The sequence below is a fragment of the Sceloporus undulatus genome, unplaced genomic scaffold, assembly GCF_019175285.1.
Source record: "Sceloporus undulatus isolate JIND9_A2432 ecotype Alabama unplaced genomic scaffold, SceUnd_v1.1 scaffold_15, whole genome shotgun sequence".
In the NCBI taxonomy this organism is placed as follows: Eukaryota; Metazoa; Chordata; class Lepidosauria; order Squamata; family Phrynosomatidae; genus Sceloporus; species Sceloporus undulatus.
The window spans coordinates 3,867,590-3,887,705 of NW_024802937.1; the positions used below are offsets into that span (position 1 = coordinate 3,867,590).

At 39.4% G+C, this 20,116-nt stretch overlaps 1 protein-coding gene across 2 annotated transcripts in view; it reads left to right on the forward strand.

The window, feature by feature from the left end:
* LOC121917339 (GREB1-like protein) overlaps positions 1 to 20,116 on the forward strand; it is a 135,118-nt gene that overhangs the window by 58,960 nt on the left and 56,042 nt on the right. For both annotated transcript variants that reach the window (XM_042443238.1, XM_042443239.1), the window contains 5 exons: positions 2,008 to 2,193; positions 8,703 to 9,029; positions 15,853 to 15,981; positions 17,137 to 17,271; positions 19,097 to 19,294. In XM_042443238.1, coding sequence (XP_042299172.1) covers positions 2,008 to 2,193; positions 8,703 to 9,029; positions 15,853 to 15,981; positions 17,137 to 17,271; positions 19,097 to 19,294 — 975 coding nt within the window. The remainder of the gene's footprint in view (positions 1 to 2,007; positions 2,194 to 8,702; positions 9,030 to 15,852; positions 15,982 to 17,136; positions 17,272 to 19,096; positions 19,295 to 20,116) is intronic.

Genomic DNA, 20,116 nt, shown 5'->3' on the forward strand with positions numbered 1-20,116 from the left:
ATGCAGCCCCTTAAAATTTAGGGCAAGGATGATGATTTACATCTTTCTTGATCCAATTATTGTTATTGTTCTTTTAAACTGTAAGCTGCTTTGAATACCAATTTTTTGTGTGGAGATGGCATAATAATAATAATACATGCTGTCCCATTCCCACAAATGTATAAATATGGTTTATACTTGAGGCCTTAATACTACTCAGTACTGCATCTGAAGAAGTGGTTTTATATCCATGAAAGCTTATGCAAAAATAAAAACCAGTAAGTCTGGTTTTTGTTGCCACATTACTTTTTTATCCCCCTTCCTTCCTCTTTTTTATACTGGAATGTTTGCTGATTGTATTATAAAAGTGCTAAGCCTTCAGTTATGTTGGACTGCTGGGTTAAGATGTCTCCTGAAATTCAATGCACATTATGATACGACTCTCCATCCTTGAAGATAAAACAGGCTCCCCTTCTCTGGAAAAAAAAAGAAGAAGAACTGCACGTAGCTACATTCAAATGAAGACATGAGAATTGTGAAAAATCTGTCCATGTCTTTTCCTTAATTTGGAAACAAATGAGATGTTGCACACAGATATGGGAAAGTAAATACAATAGCTATGACAAGCTAGATAATATGATTTAGATAACATACATTAGATACTGTATATAATCTAGCTAAAACTTTAACAGAAAAGCAGTTTTGAAGAGTTCAACAAAATGCTGCTGGGGAGGGGATACTTACATTTTGTCAGTTTTCCTCCCTACCCAAATAAGTCCTTGTTCTATATACACTTTTAAAACCCTTTCCCTAATCTATATCTTTTGGTATGGAATTTCCCAAGATGTATGCATTTTTGTACAAAATTTTCCCTAATATATACATTCTTGCACATACCTTAGCTTAGGGAGCTGCATCACCAAATTTGGGAAAGCACAAACCCAAAGGAGACTAATGCTCTGCTTCAAATATTAGCTTGGGAAATGAAAATTAGGTTGGCTTATATCAAAATGAGAAACATTTTAACTTCACTGTGGTCTGTTACAGACAGCCAAAATAAAGCTGCTTCGAGTCACAGTGGAAGTATGGTGTTTCAATGATGCATGCATCCTAAGAGTCCAGAAGTCGCACCAAAGCCACACTTCAGCCCTAAGGACTGGAACGTGGCTTTGGTGTGGCTTCTGGACTCTCAGGACGCATGCATCATTGAAACACCATACTTCCACTGTGACTCGAAGCAGCTTTATTTTGGCTGTCTGTAACAGGCCACAGAGGAGGCTTATCTTGGGTCTGGGACTCCTGAAGGCCAGAGTAGTTGGGATATATGTGATTCTGAGCAGAAATCAAACAGATGAGAAAAGATTAGGCACCTCTCCCCATTGCTCCTCTGTGCAAAATTGTACCTTTTCCAGCTAAAAACAAATAACATTCAAGGGCTTTTTAACAATTGTATTGTGAAGTTTTCTTCTAGTTCCATACATTCTTTCCATATTGCATTTTAAAACTTTTCATATTAAAGTGCTAGCATGTCAAGGATTGACAATTTAATCTGTTTTGAGAGAATGGTATCTACATGTCATGTCTTCAAATGATACAAGTTCACTCTTTTTCCTACATGGTACACTTGTCCCTCTGCATTTTCAGCTTGACTTTTGCAGATTTGATTATTCATGGATTTTATTAATATGTTCTCTTTAGAAATATCTAGGTCCTCCAGTGCAACTCTATGGTCATGTTTAACCAAAAGTCACACTGAAGGGCCTGCTAGGCATTTCTAGTGCAATTCTGTTCTATTCTAAGACATGAGGTACATACCTGTGTCACCCAGTTTTACAAATACAGTTGCTTCTTGAAACCAGTTAGCTATAAAGCCCCTGAGATGGATTGGACAGATCAAAGTAATCACTTCTGGATCACTGGCCTATTATAGTCTTTAAAATAATATTCCTTAGACACATTTCGGTTATTGTAGAATTGTTTTGCAGTAGCTTGATTTCAGTTTGTCTTTTTTTCTTTTCTTTTTTTAAGGTTATGGCACTTTACCCTATTTCTATGGGAACGTTGGAGACATTGTAGTAAGTCCCTTGCTAGTGAACTGCTACAAGATTCCTCAGCTGGAAAGCAAAGATTTGGATCTCTTTGGATTGACTGGGAGTCAATTACTAACCGTGGAGAATATGATTGTTTTAACAATACAGTATCTTGTCCGGCTAGGTAAGACATTACTCAGATGTATGGATATATATATTGTTTCCTTGTTGTTCATTTTTGTATGCAACGTAATGTTTGAAAGGGTAAATTTAAGCCAAATTCAAGTTTGGAAGAAGCTGGTAACTTTGATATTGGAGGGAAGGCACTTGTATCCTGATGTTCAAATTGCACCTTCATGTACAAACATGTCTCTTAATTCAGAAAGTATTGTAGCTGTAGTGTGTAATGATAATGTGTGCCTAATTGTATTAGGAGTAACATGTATTTGCTTACATGAAAATGGCATGTAATGCATAACTGTAAGAAGTCCATTTTGAGCAGCTGCCCTCAATCTGTCTCCCTCCAGAGGTGGTAGATTAAACAGTGGCCACTAGCTATGCTGGGTGGCAAATGCTTAGATTTGTAATCCAACACCTCTGGAGGGCACCACTTTGGAGAAACCTTACTAAGTGTTACTTTCTCCTTGCACAAGGCAGTACTTCCATTGCCATTGCCATTCTCAGGCAGGCTTTTAGAAGTTTTCACAGAAGTAGCCACATTAGGACTTGATCACATGAGGGAAATCTAGGGTTTAACAATGCATTTTCCCAGGACAGTCGTGCAATCACAGCAAAGATTTTCCCATGACGTTGCGATTAGAGAGGATTTATTCCAGGAAGAACCAGGTGTGCTTCAGCAACAAATAATTCAGAGGGAAATCCCATAAATGATTTGTTGTTGGGGCATTCCTGGTTCTTCCTGGGATAAGTCCTCCCTAAGCACAATGTGCAGAAACATATTTGCCACAATCATGTCACTGTCCTGGGAAAATGTCTTGTTAAACCCCCGATTTTCCCCCATGTGATAAAGTCCTTAGTTTTCTGAAGTATAAAAAAGAGGAAGAGAAGAGAAGGGGAGGGATGTAGCAGCACCTTTAAGATTATCTTTTTTTTTATCAGCATGAGCTTTCATGGATATAAACCCACTTCTTCAGATGAAATACAGCACGATATTAAAGCCTTAGGTTTCAAAGCATATTTACACAGTTGTGGGAGTGGGGAAGAATGTAATATCTTTCTGGGAGTGGGGCAGAATGTAATATCTTAACCTCTAACATTCCATCCCAATCCCACAACTATATAAATACGCCATATAGCCTGAAGTTTTAATATCACTCTGTGCTGCATTGGAAGAGATGAGTTTGTATTCACAAAATGTCATGCTAAAATAACAATAAATTAGTCCTAAAGATGATGCTACATTCCTCCCCCAGCCTGGCTATTTTTTTTTAAAGAGCCTTTTAGGGGTTCTGTTTTCCTAAGCAGAATGGGAAGTTAAGAAAACAAAAGAGCCATTCAGTGAAGTATTTGCTTCTATTGGGTCACTGCAAATGTCTACCTGGGTGAAATGTTCAGGCTTTATAAGGTGACAGTCCTGCACAGATTGCCTGCTAGTTGCAAAATTGTCTTGACTCATCCTTGGAAATGCACCAACATTCTTTAGAGATTAGAGACACCCTTCCATACTATAGCTAACCTGTATTTGTAAAGGTATTAGCGGCTAATATTATAGATCTCAAATGCCCTTGAACTGTGTTGTGAAATCCACACTATACACAGTGCTGTCCCATGACCAGATGCATGGACAAACACCTTGTCCTGTAGGCTTCCTTAACCTGGAAAATATAGGTGCTGTGCTTTTATTCTTATTGTTATATTTTCTAAATACTTCTATAATATTTTAAATGACTGATGTTTTAAAAGAATACCTTATTTAATTGCCTTTTAAACTATTGCATTATTGCAATGATCACAAATGCCCCTAAAACCCACCTTAAGAGCCATGCAGTTGCATCAGCTGAAGGAGTGTTGTGAGGCCAGAGACTAAAGCACTGAACAATGTGCCCAGCCCCTTCCCACCAGTGAGTTGCAGTGCAATACGCAGTTGTGACAAGACCCGGCAGGGGTTGCTGATGTTTTTCATCACACGATAACTCACCAGTGAGGGCTGGGTGCATAATCCTTCAGCACCCTGCTCACCAGCACCACAAAACTCTTTTGGTTGATGCTTACCAGGGCAGAAGGTTAGAGTTTCCTTCTGGCATTATAGACCCAATCCAACCCTTCTCCCTCCTATTTATTATAGAATTTGATTTTTTTAATCTGAATCAATGCATAACAATATTGCAAAAAACAAAACAAAACACCTTTTCAGACAGACTTATTGTTACATGGTGACTGAAAGCATTTCCCCCTTCACTAGCAAGTCTTTCAAAAATGTTTGAAATATTTCACAGTAAGATTTAACTCCAAAAGGTAGAAACCAGAGTGTGTTTGTGAGGGAGGGCTGTGAGTTTTGTGTGTGTGTGTGTAACAAGCTTAGTAGTACAATCTTAAGCATGTTTACTCAGATGTAAAACTTGCTCTAATAGAGTTGATTCCCTGTTGAGTATACTTAGAGCCAAAGATAGTGAATTAATTACTAACATATAGTAAACTCTTTTTGGTCCTTCCTTTGATGATATTCAAAGGGAGAACTCTAATTATTCATTAAAATAGTCGTATCCCACTTTATATGCAAGGTAACAAAATAAGTTTAGAAGAGTTTAAAATAATAAGAATAATTTTAAAAGAATAAAACATGTAAAATTAAACAATTTTAAACTCATTTATTTATGTATTATTTTGTTTAGAATGATTATCATTTATATGAAAAATTATCCATGGTTATGTCTCTTAGCTGCTTCCAATGTCTGTGGATGTCTCTGTGTTTCTTTTATGCCAGATGCATTGCCTGCTTATTTGGTATTTTCAAATTCAGACAGCAGTGTTATCCTTAGTCGTGTTTAGGTACCTTCTTTTTCTCTGTCCTAAGCTTCATGGTTGTTATCAAGATGCAGCACAGATTTTTTCTCCCCTGTGGATGTGATAATAAGTTCCTTCGTAGACTTTCAGCAGTTTCCTGTATGAAGCTTCCTATCATCTCCTGTTTCAGCTATTTGAGTGGAATGAAATAGGACAAAAACACTCTTTGACACTCCAGCAGACTAATATTTTGTTCTAGTAAGAGTTTTATAGCCCTTGCAGGGAAACTGTTATCTTAAAAACCGGACAAGATTTGTCCAAGTGGAGCATTTTTGCCTTCTTCATATTAGTGGGACAAAGTTGAAGCTCACGCTTAGGTTTCTCAAAACACCAGCAGCATCTAATTTAGTTATCCCATCAATTTCTGTGAGAGAGATGGAGTAGTCCTTCACACCCTTTAAAATTTAAACTCCAGTGAGCCTCTGAATGTTCTTGTGGGTGATTTTTTTTCCTGTAACTTGTTTAGGATGAGAAGAGTATGCTGTGATATGATGCTTGCTGTGATATTCTGAATGCAGCAATAGAGAACTGTTGCAATTGGTCATTCCTGGTGGTGAATAACACTGTTCAATTTGTCTAGTGATAATTGAAATTTTATATAAGTGTCTTATTTTCTGCAGTAGCAAAGTTTTGAAAGAAGGTAAAAGCAATACAAAAGTAGAAGGCAAAATCCTTGTTTTTTCATGTCTCAGAAACACAACTCAGAGTCAGGTTGATGGCAAGTGACCTCAGCAAAAGATCTGTTAATAGTGAATAATTATATTTGCTGAACAAATATACAAATGACTATAAGCTGTGTTACTGGGGCTGGGGTTGTTCTGGAAATACATAGATACCCTGGAATTCAGTGTAAATGGTTTTCAGTCAAGAGAAGAACCTTTAGAAATTCCTACTGTTCATTTTGGTTGTTCAGTTACCTAATTCACATGTTAGCAGACACACATAGAAGCTACTTAAAAAGTATATAAATCAGGGGTGGACAGCCACAAACACAGCAGGGGCCATTTTTCCTTCCTGCACTTGGCTGGCTGGCTACAGTAGCACTTTTTAGCATGGCTAAAGTGATGTGATGTCACTTCTGAATGCCATTTTGGCTGATATTTGGCTTATCATTTTCCTCTTTTTGTATGTTTTGGGGAGGTATGGTTGTTGGGTATTAAGGGAGCAAATTGTTGCCTTTTTAGGCAGCTTTGAGAGATTTCTGCAGATAAAAATCAGCCCCCCAAAATAAAAATAAAAAAGATAGGGGAATTTGGGGGCTTTGAATGGTTTCTTAGGGATCTCAAGGTTGCATGTGGCACACAAGCTGCACTATGCTTATCCCTGCTCTAAACCTTGGTTGAGGAATCTGTGGCAGGTTACAGACCGCCAAAAAATACGTATGGAATACGTATTAGGGTTAGGAAGAGGCGGTGCTTCCGCACCCCCCTAACCCTAGTACGTATTCCATACGTACAACAGGGCGGCGCCCCTTCCACATGGGGGCCGCCATGTTTACGTATCGGACACATAGTGTCCAGACATGTCGCAGCGCCTATGACATCGCGAATGCGCCAGCTGCGCCTCGGGACGTCATAGAGGCGCCGCAAGATGGAGCTCCATTTTGGAGCTCCTTTTTTGCTCCGTGCAGGAGCTGCGCGGTGTGGCTGCTACGGCTCCCTCATGGAGCAAGCGGCGGCGGTGGCAGACGGTCTGTAACCCGCCTGTGATTCTCTATGTTGATGGACCAACTCTATAATGGATGAGTATAGTGGGAGCTGGTGGAGGCTGTAGCTCAACAGGACCTGAAGGGCCAAAGGTTCTCCATCCCTATTGTGATGTGGCCATGTTCTGTGAGCATGCTATAAAAGTTGTTAGCTTTGGTACGAATACATTGAGAGTCTTCATGACATTATGTCCCTGGTCTCTGTTAGTTTTAGTACTAGAGGTTCTCTGTGCCAGTGCTGGGAATCCTGTAGTCCTTCTATTGGACTGCAAGACTAGTTAACCCTAGCAAGTACAGGCAGTGGTGAAGGATGCTGGGAGCTGCAATCCATAACATCTTCAGGTACACATGATTCCCTCACCAGCTGTTTGCTGTCAGAGTGACAGATGCTGTAAGAAGCTTACAAATATAACCCTTCCATAAAACATGGTGATACTTATGGGAACTGTTTCCATCTGCAGGCTATAAAGAAACCTTCTCAACCCATATCCATATCTGTTGGACTACAACAGTGGTGACTATTGTCATCTAAAACATCTGCCAATTGATATAGGCTGTGCAATGTATGTGACATTTCTCAAACATTAAGCAAGCCTTCTAAAAGAGAAGCAGATTTGCTAGAGATAATACACATTTCTCTCTGACATATCTTTCCTTTCACTTTTGAGTGTATGTTGCCAGACTATGCTTTAAGCTAACTGAGCAATTGCCTGTTTCTTCTTTGATTCCACTCCACTTTGTCTCTACCCAAAGGTAGCCTATAATACAATTGTTGTTTATTATAATCGATTTATTTAAATGATTTCTGTATTGCTTCTCAGTTCACAAGGGCCCTTGAGGCATTGAAAAAACCAAAACCAATTAAAATCACACAAAGATAAAACAATTTAAAAACAAATTAAAATACTCTTTAAAAACTCCTAAAAGCAGCCTAAAAACAATCCTGGAAAATAATTTGAAACTGTTAAAACAGCAATTTCAAACACTGAATGCATTGGCTTCTCACTGGAGCTTAAAAGAGATGGGGCCAGCCTAACTTCCCTCAGTAGGGTGTTCCACAGTTGAGGTGCTGTTATGGAGAATATCCTGTTATGTGTACCCACCAGCCTATCTTCACACAGTTGAGATGTGCAACAGAGCCTTCTCTGAAGATGTCAAATTGCTGGAAGGCTCATATGGAAGGAGGCGGGCTTTCAGATATCTTGTCCTTAAGTTATTTAGAGTTTTGTAGGTTGATATCAGCACCTTGAATTGAACTCAGAAACAAATTGGAAGCCAGTGTAGTTCTTGCAGGACTGGTGTTTTATGGTCTCTAAAATGCACACATAACACTAGTCCGGCTGCTGCATTTCACACTAGCTGCTGTTTCCAAACACCTTTCAAGGTCAGACACACATACAGCACATTACAGTGGTCTAACCAAGAGTTTAAAAAGACATAATCACTATGACCAGATCTTTCTTCTCAAAGAAAGTGTGCAGCTGGCACAGCAGCCGAAACTAGGCAAGCTACAAATCTTGTTCGAATTAGTGGGTTCCAGACATCCAACAAGCATCCCTGCACTCAGTGATCAACAAGCCATACTTTCCAAACTCTTATATGCCACTTGCAGGGTGAGGGCACAATGCAAAAAGTGCTTTCACAGAAGGAGGGGAAAGCTCTAGATGCAGTTCTCACAAAAGAGCTAACACATTTTTTTTAATACTTGCAGTACTTCCATCTGCCCTATGGTGCCAGCTAGTTCTTGTCTCTTATGATTTATTTCTTGTTTTAGTGGCTAAATCCACTCATGGTGTGCCTTCTTTCCATTCTTTCTTTTGCACTGAGGAGAGGATTCCTATGACAAACTTATTCTGGAGTTTGTATATCTTTGACAGCACTCTTACCTGGTGCATAGAATGGTAAGTCTCATGGAAGAAGCTTTTGATACTGTGTTTTGATTCTTTATTTAACAAACATTTCAGGTCCTGATAAGATACCTCTCAGGGAAGAATTTGAACAGATCATGCTGAAAGCGATGCAGGAATTTACTTTAAGAGAGCAGTCCTTACAAATGAGTTCTCAGTGCTTCTCCTTGTCACCAACTCAACTCCCATGGCTTGCCAGGTTAATTGCCAGCGTTTCTCAGGACATGGTGCACGTGGTGGTCTCTCAAAATTCCTTGGCTGAAGGCATCTCAGAAACACTGAGATCTCTGAGTGAAATGAAGTGCCAGCAAAGATTACCAGATTATGTGGTTGCAATCTGCACCTCAAAGATCCGGGGTAACGAATTCTGCGTAGTAGTTTTAGGTAGGTATCTTCTTTCCATAGAATGTAGCGATCCAGTACAGGTAAATTTATTGATCCTGTATTCATTTGTGAAATAGGAGACTGATGTTTGATGTTTCAAACCATCATTTTGGAAATCTAAGACACAGTCATGGTATTAGCACTGGTTTCACAAACAACTGTACTGTATGGTTTATCAGTCATCCACATTTAATTTTGTTCAGCTTGGTGTTCTGGTTTGAGCATTGGACTACAATTCTGGCGACCAGGATTCAAATTCCCAATCAGTCATGGAAGACCACTGGGTGACCTTTGACAGCTCACATTTTCTCAACCTCAGAAGACAACAAAGGCAAATCTGCTCTGAACAAATCCTTCCAAGAAAACCCTGTGATAGGTCAGCTTTAGGGTTGCCATTAGTCAGAAATGTTTTGAAGGCACACAACAAAAAATATCCTTTTAAATTTGACAGAGGTATTTCTGTTTGTGAAGTCGAGCACTTTCATGGCCGGCATCCATATTTTTTGTGGGTTTTTCGGGCTATGAGGACTTGTTCTAGAAGAGTTTATTCCTGATGTTTCTCCAGCATCTGTGGCTGGCATCTTTAGAATTTCAGTGTTTTGAAACCTCCAAATGGTTTACAAACTGACCAAGAAAATCCAGCAAATGCTTTGCTCAACAAAGGACAGGAGAGACCCTATCATGGCAGCAGGAGTTTACTACATACCATGCAGCTGTGGACAAGTGTACATAGGTACCATGAAACATTCAAACATGAATCAAGGAACACGAGAGACACTGTCAACTGAGTCAGTTAGAAAAACCAGCAGTAACAGAACATGTTATAAACCATCCTGGGCATAAAATGCTGTTTTAAAATACTGAAATTCTGGACCATGCCAACAACTATCAGGTCAGAATGCACAGGGAAGCCATTGAAATCCAGAAAAACCTAGACAACTTCAACAGGAAAGAAGAAATCCTTAAAGTGAACAAAGTTTAGCTACCAGTCCTGAAAAATACCAAAATTAAGACCCAGCAAAATGTAAGTGGAAACCACCAAGGATCAGGGTTTTTCACAGCAGACAATGGATCACTAATTAAATAGACACAAATCCTCCTTGTATATCCTCCCACCCTGAGGCCTTGCCATTCAACAACAGAACAATTCACAGATTAATATGTAAATCATTTTTCCCAACCTAGGGTCACACAGTGTGTGTGTGTGTGCGCGCTCACACACACACACATACACACATATATATACTGTATGTATGTATGTATGTATGTATGTATGTATACCCCACTCACTTCCATGCCATCATTCTCTGAAGATGCAAGCCTCAGATGCTGGCGAAATGTCGGGAATAAACTCTTCTAGAACATATAGCTCGAAAAAACCACAAAAAAGTATTTCTGTTTCTTTGTACTTCCCCAGTGATTTTGAGTGACATTCATTTCCACTGTGAACCAGAGACATCTGTTATTATTTTATTAATAAACCCACAAGCAGACAAATATGTGGAACACTTCGGACACAGCTGTTCAAATATACTGTTTGGACAAGTAACCAGCATGTTGCAACTACTCTGTTTCTCAGAGGTGGTTCCATGATTCTCATGGAACACATAGAACCTTCCTCCTTTCTTAAGCTTATATCTAACCACAGTCCCCCAGAACTGCACACATACATCTTGTTTTTGCTTTTTTTTTGTATTTTTACTTCAGCACCATCTCCATCCTTCTTGATAATACCAGATCTTTTTTTTAACTACTGATTTAAAAGGTGTTTTGGCAATTAGTTCAGAATAGGATGAACCTGCAATATTTGTACAGTGGACATGCAGTATAAACCAGGGGTCAGCAACCTACGGCCCGCGGGCCACATGCGGCCCGCCGAGCCATTGGGACCAGCCCCAGCTTGGTCCTGTTGTCGATTGCCACCGCCAAAGGCCCCACAGGGCCTTTGGCCTGTTGTGGAAGCACACGGGGCCTTTGGCGGCGGGCAAGGGGGGGCCATTGGCCTCTAACGCAGGTGCGCGGGGCCATTGGCCTCTAGTGCAGGTAAGGAGGAGGAGGAGGAGGAGGAGGGAGGGAGGAAGGGAGGAAGGAAGGAAGGAGGAGGAAGAGGAAGGAAGGAGGAGGAAGAGGAGGAGGACGAGGGAGGAAGGAAGGAGCAGGAGGAGGATTTCCATTCCATTTTTACAGGTCTGCTTTGTTTTAACGATGATGGTGATGGTGATGGTGATATTGATATGAGCCAGCTTCAGAGGCACGGCCAATGTAAATTGCTGTGATTTTTACAAATTCATGCGCAGTGAAGAAAAACCACAGTCCCTTGACCAAGTACACCCTTCTGAGAAGTACACTTGGTGCAAGAACTGTGAAACCACCTTGACATGTTCAATATGCATAGCCATGTGAACCCATGTTCAGTGTGAAACCCAAAGAGTTTGGTTATACAATAAGCCTCTGAAATATGCAAGAGGCCATCTTAAGTAAAGCCATGTTCAATGCCCAAATGTGTTGTTTGCAATGGGGGGGAGGAGGGGTTGGCCAGAAAGGAAGTACATTTCTGCCATCTGTCTAGGAATAATGCCCAAATGTCCTCCATTTTGATCATGCCTAAGAAACATGCATTTATATTAACATTTTTTAAAAAGCATCCAATGTTTTCACATGTCCTCCATTTTTAAAAAATTTGTCCTACATTTGAAAATGTTGTCCTATATTATTTAATTATTTAATTATTTATCTTTTTGGCTCCCCCCCCCTGTTGTCTGGGGGACACCAACCCGGCCCCCGGCTCAAAAAGGTTGCCTACCCCTGATATAAACAGTATGTAACACACACATCAATATATTTAGGCTCAAATGTTAAATGGTCAAATACACTTTGTTTTACAAAATATCTACCCCTTTCCTCTTAACTATAAGATACTTGTCCCCATTGTAGTTATTCCCATAATGGATGCCAAGGCCCATTACTGTTCACTGAAAGCAGGGTTGGCAAAAGGTACCCAGTGGGCTAAATGCAGCTCCCCAAGTCAATTTTCTGGTCTCCAATAGTCCCACTGCCCTCCAATGTTCACTAAAAATGCCCAGTAGCACCTCCTCGAGCCCCTGGCTGGCACAATTTGCCATTTTGTTCCTCCACACAATCTGTTTGAATCTCTTATGGACTTATTTCCAGAGCAAGGAGTAAGCAGAAGATCATTTCCAGTCTTGAAAAAAAGGCCCATGTAGGCCTAAACCAGGTAAAGAAAGACACAGATGGAATGGTAATGCCAACGATACCTCCCTAATGTATCTCCTCATGCCCATGTTTGATTGAAAGTGGGCCTTCTACAGCTAAGACACTGTTGGCTAAATCAAACACTGGATGCCTGGCTTACATGGAAAGTTTCTGAAAAGAGTTGCCTTCCTCCCCATCTATGTGGACGAAGACTCCTACTGAAGGAGGGACTAAATATGATCCAAGATTTCTTTATGAAACCTAATCCTCAGTTGAAAGGCATGAGAGAATCCATGAAACGTTACCACTGGGCCAAAAGCATCACTCCTTCCCTGACTGATTGGGAATGGATGACAATCATCCAGTACTTCACATTTACATGAGGTATTCCTACCCATTCATTGTCCTTGGAGTTGATCAAGAACACAGAGAATTGAATTAAAATGCCACCTTCATTTTGTACCCCATTAGTGGTTGGCAAATGTGTGAGGTACATTGATGATTAATACTTGCTCCTGCTGATAAAGGAACTCTTATAAGTAGCCTCAGTTGCAAAACCACCAAACGCACTTAGCTCAGATTGAACTAGCAAAAGTGGTGGCATACTGTACAATTATAGCACTAGGGTTGCACTTTAACTACCATTGTAAAGAATCCTAGGATTTGTAGTTTTGCAAAATATTTAGAATTTTCTGCCAGAGAATAGTAGTGCTATAGTCCTTCCCTCAACTACAAATCCCATGAATCCATAGCATGTAGCAATGGCAGTTAAAGTGGTATCATAAGGATATTATTGTGTAGTGTGAAAGAAAACTGTGTCATTTCAAGGCATGGAAGGGGTCGTGTTGTTGATATGACAGCCACCCAGGAGCAACCATCATTTATTGTTAGATAATGCAAGGTTCTTTTCCCTTAGATCAGTGATTCTCAAACAGGTGTGTGTGCGCGCGCGCAGAAACTATTCAAGAGGTGTGTGTGTGAAACTTGGAAACTGATCTCTCCTCCTTCTCCTCTTCCCAAACTTTTTTATGTGTAAAATTTGCAAATGTGTTGAATTCAACTCCCTGCTCAGTTATGAAACCCACCGGGTGATCTGGGGCAAGACACATGCTCTCAGTCTCAGGGGAAGACAATGGCAAAACTCCTCTGAAGAAATCTTGCCAAGGAAACCCTATGATAGGTTCACCTTAGGGTAGTCGTAAGTTGGAAACTACTTGAAGGTACACAACAACAAAATTTAAATGATTATATTTCCTTATAAAATGTTAAAACTTGAATATACATAAATGTAAAAATGAAAATACTAAATAAATAAAATATTTTTATTCATATATTATGTTGAGTGGGGGCAGTGTGATATCCGCATACAGATGTAAATGGGGAGTCCCAAGGGTAAAATGTTTGAGTACCAGTGCCCTAAATTGTTTCTGAACATTGCTGTGCCTTGGCTTTCAGAAAGTGAGTATAGTTGGCTGACGAGTTTTTCATCAATAATTTCATCTCAGGGAGGAAATGACAAGTTTAATTGGATGACTACTGATGAGAGTAGCCAAATGTTAGGCTATCATTTCTCCTTTGTGGACTAGGGAACTTCCTTGAGGCTGGCATTTACAGAATTTTGACTCAGTTACTCTTTTTTATGCCTGCTCCTTACAGCTCACTTGGAAATATTGTGAACAAAAATCAATTAAAATTGTTGTTAGTTATATTGAAAAATTGATGAAAGCTGGAAGTTTTTATTTCTTTTAAAATCTGGATGGAAAGTGAACCAAAAGTTGTATTATTTCAGTTCAGTTCTGACTTAGATGACAGTTATTTCTTTATGCATTTATTACCCTGTAAAATACCATATTCAGGGCACAAGGTCTGCCTTATGTTCCCCATGTAGGAAAAAAATCCAGTCTGAGAAATTAATTTGTAGCCATTAAAAACAATTGTAAATGTAGACAGCTTTGTTAGGGACAGTACTTATGTTCCTTTTTGAACCAAAATTTCCCTTTGCATGACATCTTTTAACCAGAAGAGCATTCACAGGCCAACCTGACCTTGGGGAACAGCAGGCAAAAGATGTGCTAAATTGATGTGAAAATGCACTCTTCTCTTTTTCTTTCTAATCTAGATGAAATTGTAAGACTTGCTCACAGAATAGTTTGCGTTAACATATTGACCCATTATCCATTGGAACATACAGTGCGGTCTTTACAAACATGCAGACTCTCCTACATTCTATTAAAAGCAGCTGAATTTCTCTTGCATTAACTGTGTAAACATATGACTGCTATGAGAGCAAGACAGAAAACAGAAGACAACTTTTCTTTAACCATCTGCATTTTTACTGTACTATGTTTCTGCTGCAGATGTGAAATTTTAAATAATAAAAACCTTTAACAAGGCAAATCTATATATTTTTAAATCTCAGTTGAACTCATTAGGGCTATTGCTCAATAAGTATATGTAGGTTTGTATTCTTAGAGGTTGTCCACATAGGTTCCCCCCAGTCCTATGTTGTCCTTTTTGGATGACACAAATCAAAATCCTGGGAGCGGGATTGGATTTGATCCTGCCAGACCAGATGCAGATGGAGGTGGGGATCTGCAGTGGTACCAGATCTATGGCATGAGGATGGGTGGACATATAAACAGCCACCCATCCCCACACCGGCCTGGGGATCAATCCATGGCCTCAGCCCATGCTTTCCTGGCCCATCTGCTCAGCCGCTTAGTATCAGAAAAGGCTCTTAATATTTGAAACTGAATTATATCAAATACACACCCAAGGAAGATACCACCAACATGCCAAATTATTATTTCAGAGTGAATGAAATGACAGGAAACATAGTGGGATATTCTGGGGAAATAAAGAATAGTTTTATAATTGAAGCCATATACAGCAATAAGTATATCTAACTAATGCAAAGATTTTCTGTTTCAAATCATGAACTGTCAATAGATTTGGTGAATACTATTTAAAATCAACATTGCTACCTACTACATAGTAAAAAGGATATAATAATAATAATAATAATAATAATAATAATAATAATAATAATTTGTTTTATTTATATACCGCTATTCCAAAGATCATAGCGGTGAACAGCAAGTAAGCTAATTAGCAAGTAAGCTAATTTGCCCCCAACAGTCTGGGTACTCATTTTAGCGACCTCAGAAGGATGCAAGCCTGAGTCGAGCTTGGGCCCTTTTGCTGGTCTTGAACTCGCAACCTTGTGGTTTTGAGTGAATGGCTGCAGTACAGGCATTTAACCACTGCGCCACCATAGAACTCTATCCTTATGTCTTGGGGCCTTCAAAATACTTGGATAGAAGTTATATATAAACAAATAAACATATTTCTTGAGGCTAACCTAAAACAGGGTCTCACAATCATTTCATCAAGTTTTATGCAATGCAGGACAATCCTTGTATTTTTTAAAAGCTACTTATAAATGTGAACCAGTAAATCCATATGCACTTGGAAGCTATAATTTAAAGCTGTGAATTGATAACTCTGTTAATATGGCTGCTGTGAAAGTCATTAAGAAGAAATGAATGTAGGTGAAGTCCTTGTAATGAAGTGTCCTGTGATTTCTCTCCCCCTCCCCCCTGTTCTCTAGGACAACACCAGTCTAGAGCATTGGCAGAGAGCATGCTTACTACTAGTGAGTTTTTAAAGGAGATCAGTTATGAGCTCATTACTGGAAAAGTTAGTTTTCTGGCATCACATTTCAAAAACACATCTTTAGGTGAGTGATCCTGCTGTTACAGCTCTCTCTAAGTTACGAATATGACAGTTTTCACACATCAAAAAATGGACCAAGTTGATTGTGTCCAAAATGAATACAGGTCTACTTAACACCTATTCCCAGAAAACCAGTGCATATCTTTCAGAACTACTATGAGAAATTCTAACCAATTCATCCTTGTGTTTGGGGGTGGGAGTGGCACTCTGTAGCTGGTGAAGCTCAGCAGGGCAGACCATAGGGGAGCAGCATCCCAGGAACAAGAAACAGGAAATTATCACACGGTGACAGGATAGAGACAGATTGTTCCAATGTCCTTATCCTGTGATCTGAGTGAAAGTGATCGTGTGAATCACTTTTACATGAAAGCAGGCTGAAAAGCGCTTTCAACTGTCATGGTAATAATGGGTTGTTCTGTTATTACAAAGCACTGCAAATAACAGGAGAACACTTTCAGCTGATGGCTGAAAGCGCTTTTCAGCCCGCTTTCATGTGAAAGTAAGTGATTTGCACGATCACTTTCTCTCACACTTCTCGGACGGCTAATTGACTGGTTCAGTGTGCTTGCAAGTAAAAGTGATTCATTTGAACTTTCAGAATCCAGTCTGGTCTCTAGAGCATTATCAAGGTCTCTTGGTTACAATATTGAACACCACTGGTGATCAACCAAGTGTAATAAAATAAATTCTGGACCACCATTCCTTCCGGTGCTGCGAAAAGGGCGCACTAGGCACCCTCGCACAGCCCCACTACGTCACAACCACGCTGCCTCATTTGGAGGCGGTGCGGTCGTAATGTAGTCATGGTGGCGGCCGTGTGGAACGGTCGCCGCTATTTGTACGTGCTGAGCACGTACTAGGGTTGGGGGTGTGCGGAAACGGCGCCGCTTCCTAACTCTAGTACGTGCTCAGCACGTACTTAGAGGCCTGTCTGTAATGGGCCTTAGTTTATAGTCCCTGGTGATAAATAAAACCTGGACTTCACTGATTGATTGTAACATTTACGTTAAACTTCACTGAATCAGAGCTATTTGTAAAAAAAAATGCTAGATAAATATTAAGTATGGCATGTCTTCCTTTGCACTATTTCTTTTGAAAATTTCAGAAGGGTGTTTTAGATAACATTCATATAATTTTTTTTGTTTTAATCCTTTACTAGGTGATGAACTGGATAAGTTGCTAGAGACAATGCAGCAGAAACGAGGAGATAATGTTATAATTCCATTCAATGGAGATGTTAATGAATGTGTGTCATCTCAAGAAGCAGCTGCCATGATTTACACCCAAGAACTAGGTAAGGCTTGTTTCTCAAGAACTGAAACAATGTAAGTCAAAACCAAATATTTAAATTATTTCTACCAATCAGAGAATATGAGGTAGGATAGGGCAATATGTGGCCCGCCAAATGGTGCTGGAAGTGAACTCCCATCAACCAAAGCCAGCATAATAAATAAGAATGTTTGGAGCAAGTATAAAGGCTTGATCTATAGATATCTCATCTTACAACCATGCAGCCATCCAACCTTGCTTTTAAGTGATTAGGTTTTTTACACCAGCTTTTTCCACCGTTAAGCAACAGAAGACCTAGAAGGCAACTGCTATGATTGTAGATCTCTTGTCACAACTTCCCTAGTCCCAACTCTGCAAGAGAAATGTCAGGAGTTCTGCAGCTGAAGAACTTGGCTTCTTGTAGGTTTACAAAGGATTTCTTAAAGATGGCCTTTCTTCAGATTGGGGAAATGTGCCTACAGTTTGCTTGCTATGCATTTAAATGTTAAACTTTTGATTTCATTCCTATTTTCATGTCTTTTGCAAATAGCTTAGGATGGGGGAAAACAAATTTCACAACTTGACCCCCTGATGATTTCAGTAACAGATGGAGGACCTAATCTGGTTCCTCTTAGCATCTGTATACCCAGAACAGTCCTGCACATGCACATTGTTACAGTGCACTAATTTTCCTATGTTAAATTATTTATGAACTCGGGCAAGCCAGCTTAAGTGGTGTGAGGAAGTGCCTTAGATGCTTTACTGTTAAATGCCTTAGAAATGCCTTAGAAGCTTTACTGTTAAATCTGTAGCAGTTTTGTGCTCATTACTAGAAAAGCAAAAAAGATCCAATGGATGCATGCTGTTTTTTTAAACATGTTGCAGGGACAATCTGATCATTTAAAAATTATATGTATTATATGATATTAGGTTTTAACAAACATATGTATACACTACTTTGGGAAGACAAAGACACCTTTCATGATCAGGAAAGAAATTTATTCAGCAAACAAACAAATATTGCTATGTTTAAGGCATTGCTAAGAGTCTAATGGCCCACTCCTAAATATTCTAACTAAGAGGTTAATGCTATACATTTACAGTAATTTAATTTAACTTTAAATAAACAGGAAATACCAATAATTTAGCTTGAGGTATGAAAATGTTTTTTAATGGTAGGAGTAGATTGTGCGTTTCATAGACAGGAGTCTTAAAATGTCATCAGTTTCATTTTCCTTGATGAAATGTTTTCCATAACATACGGGCACTTCTGTCCTAAACACATCATTGAAAACTTCAGTTCATCCTCAAGAGAGAATTATCTCAGCCTTGCTGTTGTTGTTTTTATTGTGTGTACCTTCAAGTCATTTCTTACTTATAGATGTTAAGGCTTGCCTTTCATAGGGGTTTCTTGGCAAGATTTGTTCAGAGGAGTTTTTCCATTGTCTTGGAGGAGTTGAATTATTCAGATGCCATTGGACTGTAAGTCCCAGTAGCTCTACCCTACATAGCAAATGGTTAGGAATTCTATGAGCTGCAATCCAACAACGTCTGGAAGATCATGTGACTTTTAGGGACAGAACTTTGGCCTCCTTCCATCTCTTCAAGAGCTAAGATTGCACAGTTTGGGGGTGTCTGGTGTGGAGAGCTTAGAGTGTCTCTTGTTCTATTGTAATATCTGAATCAGGTACATCCTGTCTTGGTGTCACTCATACAGTCTCTGAACACATACCCAGAGAATGATAGTCATGCCCAGCCTTTCTAAGCTTCAGAGATAGAAATTAACCATCAGGCATCTCTGGGCAGTTCTCTAGGACTAGAATGTAAATTAGAGCTTTTCTTTTTCATAGATTTGGACACTGAAACCTTCCAGATTTATCAGCCTCAGCTCACAATTGCCAGAAAGCTCTTGTCACAGGTATGTGCCATAGCAGACAGTGGTAACCAAAGCCTGGATCTGGGTCACTTCAGCAAAGTAGATTTCATCGTTGTGGTCCCTCGATCAGAAGTGTTGGTCCAACAAACCATTCAACGGATTCGACAATCAGGTAAAAAATAATAATAATTGGGCTCAGAACTTTGATCTCTGACACTTTTACAAAGTAGTATGTTAGGAGTTATTTATAATTTAGAGTAGCATTGGTGACAATTTTGGTAACATATCATTATCGTCATCTATGTCACCATCATTTTAATGAAAATTAGAAATGAGAAGAAACTAAGAAACAGAGCCTTATCATATGAGAAGTCAAATGGATTTTTCCAGTCTGAAGATGCCAGCCACAGATGCTGGCGAAACGTCAGGGAGAAACTCTTCTGGAACATGGCCACATAACCTGAAAAACCCACAAAAAACTATAAATGGCATACTTTTACAACCATCTTCCTCAGGAAGAAAACAGAAGTGCTATGATGACATGTGAAGATGTACGGAGAAAGCCACTACTCTCCTGTTCCGTTTCAGTTCTCTTTTCTCATGCAGTAAGGCTCTAATAATTAGAGTGGCCCAAATGACCCTCCAAAAACAGTATTTCAGAAGTAACAATTAAATGTTACTTATTACATAGAAAAGGTAACTAATAGTAGCAGTTGTTCTATTATTTCACAAAAGGAATATCATTATGCCCTGGTCATTCCACAAAAGAATGTGTTCACAAGTAACAAAGTTACTTGCAGTGCATTACTTCCAGATTCTCTTTTGGCCTAACTTGACAAACTTCAGGACTAGATACATAGGAGATCAGAATGAACAAAAGCACATAATTCCCAAATCACTGATATGATGTAATATGATGTGTGTAAGTATAACCATATATAAACACTGGGGAAAAGGAAACAGAAGTACTTATCCAGTGAGCCTGATAACTTAT